This window comes from Salvelinus fontinalis, unplaced genomic scaffold, assembly GCF_029448725.1.
Source record: "Salvelinus fontinalis isolate EN_2023a unplaced genomic scaffold, ASM2944872v1 scaffold_0028, whole genome shotgun sequence".
NCBI classification, from domain to species: Eukaryota; Metazoa; Chordata; class Actinopteri; order Salmoniformes; family Salmonidae; genus Salvelinus; species Salvelinus fontinalis.
Genome location: NW_026600237.1, coordinates 411,630 through 419,129, shown reverse-complemented (window position 1 = coordinate 419,129; position 7,500 = coordinate 411,630). Strand labels below are relative to the sequence as shown.

The 7,500-nt window shown below is 56.1% G+C and overlaps 1 protein-coding gene across 4 annotated transcripts in view; it reads right to left on the bottom strand.

Moving 5' to 3' along the window:
- Positions 1-7,500, bottom strand: part of mtr (5-methyltetrahydrofolate-homocysteine methyltransferase) — a 77,904-nt gene that overhangs the window by 19,017 nt on the left and 51,387 nt on the right. For all 4 annotated transcript variants that reach the window (XM_055910760.1, XM_055910759.1, XM_055910757.1 and 1 more), the window contains 3 exons: positions 4,200-4,267; positions 1,697-1,817; positions 1,533-1,614 (listed from right to left, as the gene is read on the bottom strand). In XM_055910760.1, the coding sequence (XP_055766735.1) occupies positions 1,533-1,614; positions 1,697-1,817; positions 4,200-4,267 (271 nt within the window). The remainder of the gene's footprint in view (positions 1-1,532; positions 1,615-1,696; positions 1,818-4,199; positions 4,268-7,500) is intronic.

Genomic DNA, 7,500 nt, shown 5'->3' with positions numbered 1-7,500 from the left:
GTAGTGTGGGCTGTACTAACTGAGGACCACAGTATATACTGACAGGAAGTGTAGTGTGGGCTGTACTAAGTGAGGAATACAGTATATACTGACAGGAAGTGTGGTGTGGGCTGTACTAAGTGAGAACAGGAAGTGTAGTGTGGGCTGTACTAAGTGAGGACTACAGTATCTACTGACAGGAAGTGTAGTGTGGGGTGTACTAAGTGAGGACTACAGTATATACTGACAGGAAGTGTAGTGTGGGCTGTACTAAGTGAGGACCACAGTATATACTGACAGGAAGTGTAGTGTGGGCTGTACTAAATGAGGACCCCAGTATATACTGACAGGAGGTGTAGTGTGGGCTGTACAAAGTGAGGACTACAGTATCTACTGACAGGAAGTGTAGTGTGGGCTGTACTAACTGAGGACCACAGTATATACTGACAGGAGGTGTAGTGTGGGCTGTACTAACTGAGGACCACAGTATATACTGACAGGAAGTGTAGTGTGGGCTGTACTAAGTGAGGACCACAGTATCTATAGACAGGAAGTGTAGTGTGGGCTGTACTAAGTGAAGACCACAGTATCTACTGACAGGAAGTGTAGTGTGGGCTGTACTAACTGAGGACCACAGTATATACTGACAGGAAGTGTAGTGTGGGCTGTACTAAGTGGGGACCTGAGTATATACTGACAGGAAGTGTGGTGTGGGCTGTACTAAGTGGGGACCTGAGTATATACTGACAGGAAGTGTAGTGTGGGCTGTACTAAGTGGGGACCTGAGTATATACTGACAGGAAGTGTGGTGTGGGCTGTACTAAGTGGGGACCTGAGTATATACTGACAGGAAGTGTAGTGTGGGCTGTACTAAGTGGGGACCTGAGTATATACTGACAGGAAGTGTGGTGTGGGCTGTACTAAGTGGGGACCTGAGTATATACTGACAGGAAGTGTAGTGTGGGCTGTACTAAGTGAGAACAGGAAGTGTAGTGTGGGCTGTACTAAGTGAGAACAGGAAGTGTAGTGTGGGCTGTACTAAGTGAGAACAGGAAGTGTAGTGTGGGCTGTACTAAGTGAGGACCACAGTATCTACTGACAGGAAGTGTAGTGTGGGCTGTACTAAGTGAGGACTACAGTATCTATAGACAGGAAGTGTAGTGTGGGCTGTACTAAGTGAGGACCACAGTATCTACTGACAGGAGGTGTAGTGTGGGCTGTACTAAGTGAGGACCACAGTATCTACTGACAGGAAGTGTAGTGTGGGCTGTACTAAGTGAGGACCACAGTATCTACTGACAGGAAGTGTAGTGTGGGCTGTACTAAGTGAGGACCACAGTATCTATAGACAGGAAGTGTAGTGTGGGCTGTACTAAGTGAGGACTACAGTATCTACTGACAGGAAGTGTAGTGTGGGCTGTACTAAGTGAGGACCACAGTATCTATAGACAGGAAGTGTAGTGTGGGCTGTACTAAGTGAGAACAGGAAGTGTAGTGTGGGCTGTACTAAGTGAGAACAGGAAGTGTGTGTCTAGTCAGTGTAGTGTACGTACCACCACCACACTCCTGGAAGCATCCAGAACATGCACCACAGGACAGCTGTAACGGGGAGCGATCTTCACTGCCGTGTGGGTCCTGTTACACACAGAGGCTTCACATCAGACAAAGGGCCAACAAGGGGTAGCGAGTTGAAAGGTCATGGTAAAGTGTGTCTTACTTGGAGGTGGTGGCCCCTCCGATCAGCAGTGGGGTCTTCATCCCAAGCCTCTCCATCTCCTTGGCAACGTAGATCATCTCATCCAGCGAGGGCGTGATGAGGCCAGACAGACCGATGATGTCTGTAGGGCGGAGGGATACACCGGAAGTTCAGCTGGATGGACTACTTCCAAAAGAGCAGTTCACGCATTCCATCTGATTTCAGTCCCAATCCTACTCCTTCTCTAGCCTGATCCCAGATCTGTCTGTTTATAGCCAACTCCAACTCCTAACAGCTGGCAAGACAGCCCAAACAGATCTGGGACCAGGTTAATCACCACTTACTGTCCTAGTGCCACCCAGTCAGACAGCCCAAACTGATCTGGGATCAGGTTAATCACCACTTACTGTCCTAGTGCCACCCTATCAGACAGCACCAACAGATCTGGGACCAGGTTAATCACCACTGGGTGGCACTAGGACAGTAAGTGGTGATTAGCCTGGTCCCAGATCTGTTGGTGCTGTCTGACAGGGTGGCACTAGGAGGTGATTAACCTGGTCCCAGATCTGTTGGTGCTGTCTGACTGGGTGGCACTAGGACAGTAAGTGGTGATTAACCTGGTCCCAGATCTGTTGGTGCTGTCTGACTGGGTGGCACTAGGACAGTAAGTGGTGATTAACCTGGTCCCAGATCTGTTGGTGCTGTCTGACTGGGTGGCACTAGGACAGTAAGTGATGATTAACCTGGTCCCAGATCTGTTGGTGCTGTCTGACAGGGTGGCACTAGGAGGTGATTAACCTGGTCCCAGATCTGTTGGTGCTGTCTGACAGGGTGTCACTAGGAGGTGATTAACCTGGTCCCAGATCTGTTGGTGCTGTCTGACAGGGTGGCACTAGGACAGTAAGTGGTGATTAACCTGGTCCCAGATCTGTTGGTGCTGTCTGACTGGGTGGCACTAGGACAGTAAGTGGTGATTAACCTGGTCCCAGATCTGTTGGTGCTGTCTGACTGGGTGGCACTAGGACAGTAAGTGGTGATTAACCTGGTCCCAGATCTGTTGGTGCTGTCTGACTGGGTGGCACTAGGACAGTAAGTGATGATTAGCCTGGTCCCAGATCTGTTGGTGCTGTCTGACTGGGTGGCACTAGGACAGTAAGTGGTGATTAACCTGGTCCCAGATCTGTTGGTGCTGTCTGACTGGGTGGCACCAGGACAGTAAGTGATGATTAACCTGGTCCCAGATCTGTTGGTCCTGTCTGACAGGGTGGCACTAGGACAGTAAGTGGTGATTAACCTGGTCCCAGATCTGTTTGGGCTGTCTGACAGGGTGTCACTAGGAGGTGATTAACCTGGTCCCAGATCTGTTGGTGCTGTCTGACTGGGTGGCACTAGGACAGTAAGTGATGATTAGCCTGGTCCCAGATCTGTTGGTGCTGTCTGACTGGGTGGCAATAGGACAGTAAGTGGTGATTAGCCTGGTCCCAGATCTGTTGGTGCTGTCTGACTGGGTGGCACTAGGACAGTAAGTGATGATTAGCCTGGTCCCAGATCTGTTGGTGCTGTCTGACTGGGTGGCACTAGGACAGTAAGTGATGATTAACCTGGTCCCAGATCTGTTTGGGCTGTCTGACTGGGTGGCACTAGGACAGTAAGGTCTGACTGGGTGGCACTAGGACAGTAAGTGATGATTAACCTGGTCCCAGATCTGTTAGGGCTGTCTGACTGGGTGGCACTAGGAGGTGATTAACCTGGTCCCAGATCTGTTGGTGCTGTCTGACAGGGTGGCACTAGGACAGTAAGTGGTGATTAACCTGGTCCCAGATCTGTTGGTGCTGTCTGACAGGGTGGCACTAGGACAGTAAGTGGTGATTAACCTGGTCCCAGATCTGTTGGTGCTCTCTGACAGGGTGGCACTAGGACAGTAAGTGGTGATTAACCTGGTCCCAGATCTGTTGGTGCTGTCTGACTGGGTGGCACTAGGAGGTGATTAACCTGGTCCCAGATCTGTTGGTGCTGTCTGACTGGGTGGCACTAGGACAGTAAGTGGTGATTAACCTGGTCCCAGATCTGTTGGTGCTGTCTTGCCAACTGCTTGGAGTTGGAGTTGGATATAAACCACAAACAGATCTGGGACCAGGTTAATCACCACTTACTGTCCTAGTGCCACCCAGTCAGACAGCCCAAACTGATCTGGGACCAGGTTAATCACCACTTACTGTCCTAGTGCCACCTCGTCAGACAGCCCAAACAGATCTGGGACCAGGTTAATCACCACTTACTGTCCTAGTGCCACCTCGTCAGACAGCCCAAACAGATCTGGGATCAGGTTAATCACCACTTACTGTCCTAGTGCCACCTCGTCAGACAGCCCAAACAGATCTGGGATCAGGTTAATCACCACTTACTGTCCTAGTGCCACCCTGTCAGACAGCCCAAACAGATCTGGGATCAGGTTATTCCTATTGATTAAAGCGGAGCTACAGTACAGTGGAACTGATAAGCCATAAGGTTCATGTTAACACACCTGCTTTGCAGTCGATGGCTTCTCTCAGTATCCTGTCGCATGGTATCATGACCCCCAGATCGATCACTCTAGGAAAAGGAAACCGAGCGGGGTTGGGACAAGGTTATGAAAAGGTACAGGAACAAATCACATTTTATTAGTCACATGAGCCGAATACAACAGGTTTAGACCTTACAGTGAAATGCTGAATCCCTGGTCCCTCTCCTCCCTCCTCCCTCTCCCCCCCTCTCCTCCCTGCTCCCCCTCCTCCATGGTCCCTCTCCCCCTCCTCCCTGGTCCCTCTCCCCCTCCTCCCTGGTCCCTCTCCCCCTCCTCCCTGGTCCCTCTCCCCCTCTTCCCTGGTCCCTCTCCTCCTCCTCCTCCCTGGTCCCTCTCCTCCTCCTCCTCCCTGGTCCCTCTCCTCCTCCTCCTCCCTGGTCCCTCTCCTCCTTCTCCTACCTGGTCCCTCTCCTCCTTCTCCTACCTGGTCCCTCTCCTCCTTCTCCTCCCTGGTCCCTCTCCTCCTTCTCCTCCCTGGTCCCTCTCCTCCTTCTCCTCCCTGGTCCCTCTCCTCCTTCTCCTCCCTGGTCCCTCTCCTCCTTCTCCTCCCTGGTCCCTCTCCTCCTTGGTCCCTCTCCTCCCTCTCCTCCCTGGTCCCTCTCCCCCTCCTCCCTGGTCCCTCTCTCCCCCTCCTCCCTGGTCCCTCTCTCCCCCTCCCTGGTCCCTCTCCTCCTTCTCCTACCTGGTCCTTCTCCTCCTTCTCCTCCCTGGTCCCTCTCCTCCTTCTCCTCCCTGGTCCCTCTCCTCCTTGGTCCCTCTCCTCCCTCTCCTCCCTGGTCCCTCTCCCCCTCCTCCCTGGTCCCTCTCTCCCCCTCCTCCCTGGTCCCTCTCTCCCCCTCCCTGGTCCCTCTCCTCCTTCTCCTACCTGGTCCTTCTCCTCCTTCTCCTACCTGGTCCTTCTCCTCCTTCTCCTACCTGGTCCCTCTCCTCCTTCTCCTACCTGGTCCCTCTCCTCCTTCTCCTCCCTGGTCCCTCTCCTCCTCTACCTGGTCCCTCTCCTCCTCTACCTGGTCCCTCTCCTCCTCTACCTGGTCCCTCTCCTCCTCTACCTGGTCCCTCTCCTCCTCTACCTGGTCCCTCTCCTCCTCTACCTGGTCCCTCTCCTCCTCTACCTGGTCCCTCTCCTCCTCCTCCCTGGTCCCTCTCCTCCTCCTCCCTGGTCCCTCTCCTCCTCCTCCCTGGTCCCTCTCCCCCTCCTCCCTGGTCCCTCTCCCCCTCCTCCCTGGTCCCTCTCCCCCTCTTCCCTGGTCCCTCTCCCCCTCCTCCCTGGTCCCTCTCCCCCTCTTCCCTGGTCCCTCTCCTCCTCCTCCTCCCTGGTCCCTCTCCTCCTTCTCCTACCTGGTCCCTCTCCTCCTTCTCCTACCTGGTCCCTCTCCTCCTTCTCCTACCTGGTCCCTCTCCTCCTTCTCCTCCCTGGTCCCTCTCCTCCTTCTCCTCCCTGGTCCCTCTCCTCCTTCTCCTCCCTGGTCCCTCTCCTCCTTCTCCTCCCTGGTCCCTCTCCTCCTTCTCCTCCCTGGTCCCTCTCCTCCTTCTCCTCCCTGGTCCCTCTCCTCCTTGGTCCCTCTCCTCCCTCTCCTCCTTGGTCCCTCTCCTCCCTCTCCTCCCTGGTCCCTCTCCCCCTCCTCCCTGGTCCCTCTCTCCCCCTCCCTGGTCCCTCTCCTCCTTCTCCTACCTGGTCCTTCTCCTCCTTCTCCTACCTGGTCCTTCTCCTCCTTCTCCTACCTGGTCCCTCTCCTCCTTCTCCTCCCTGGTCCCTCTCCTCCTTCTCCTCCCTGGTCCCTCTCCTCCCTCTCCTCCCTGGTCCCTCTCTCCCCCTCCTCCCTGGTCCCTCTCTCCCCCTCCTCCCTGGTCCCTCTCCTCCTTCTCCTACCTGGTCCTTCTCCTCCTTCTCCTACCTGGTCCTTCTCCTCCTTCTCCTACCTGGTCCTTCTCCTCCTTCTCCTACCTGGTCCTTCTCCTCCTTCTCCTCCCTGGTCCCTCTCCTCCTTCTCCTCCCTGGTCCCTCTCCTCCTTCTCCTCCCTGGTCCCTCTCCTCCTTCTCCTCCCTGGTCCCTCTCCTCCTTCTCCTCCCTGGTCCCTCTCCTCCTTCTCCTCCCTGGTCCCTCTCCTCCTTCTCCTCCCTGGTCCCTCTCCTCCTTCTCCTCCCTGGTCCCTCTCCTCCTTCTCCTCCCTGGTCCCTCTCCTCCTTCTCCTCCCTGGTCCCTCTCCTCCTTCTCCTCCCTGGTCCCTCTCCTCCTTCTCCTCCCTGGTCCCTCTCCTCCTTCTCCTCCCTGGTCCCTCTCCTCCTTCTCCTCCCTGGTCCCTCTCCTCCTTCTCCTCCCTGGTCCCTCTCCTCCTTCTCCTCCCTGGTCCCTCTCCTCCTTCTCCTCCCTGGTCCCTCTCCTCCTTCTCCTCCCTGGTCCCTCTCCTCCTTCTCCTCCCTGGTCCCTCTCCTCCTTCTCCTCCCTGGTCCCTCTCCTCCTTCTCCTCCCTGGTCCCTCTCCTCCTCTACCTGGTCCCTCTCCTCCTCTACCTGGTCCCTCTCCTCCTCTACCTGGTCCCTCTCCTCCTCTACCCTGGTCCCTCTCCTCCTCTACCTGGTCCCTCTCCTCCTCTACCTGGTCCCTCTCCTCCTCTACCTGGTCCCTCTCCTCCTCTACCTGGTCCCTCTCCTCCTCTACCTGGTCCCTCTCCTCCTCTACCTGGTCCCTCTCCTCCTCTACCTGGTCCCTCTCCTCCTCTACCTGGTCCCTCTCCTCCTCTACCTGGTCCCTCTCCTCCTCTACCTGGTCCCTCTCCTCCTCTACCTGGTCCCTCTCCTCCTCTACCTGGTCCCTCTCCTCCTCTACCTGGTCCCTCTCCTCCTCTACCTGGTCCCTCTCCTCCTCTACCTGGTCCCTCTCCTCCTCTACCTGGTCCCTCTCCTCCTCCCTGGTCCCTCTCCTCCTCCCTGGTCCCTCTCCTCCTCCCTGGTCCCTCTCCTCCTCCCTGGTCCCTCTCCTCCTCCCTGGTCCCTCTCCTCCTCCCTGGTCCCTCTCCTCCTCCCTGGTCCCTCTCCTCCTCCCTGGTCCCTCTCCTCCTCCCTGGTCCCTCTTCTCCTCCCTGGTCCCTCTTCTCCTCCCTGGTCCCTCTTCTCCTCCCTGGTCCCTCTCCTCCTCCCTGGTCCCTCTCCTCCTCCCTGGTCCCTCTCCTCCTCCCTGGTCCCTCTCCTCCTTCTCCTCCCTGGTCCCTCTCCTCCTCCCTGGTCCCTCTCCCCCTCCTCCCTGGTCCCTGGTCCCTCTCC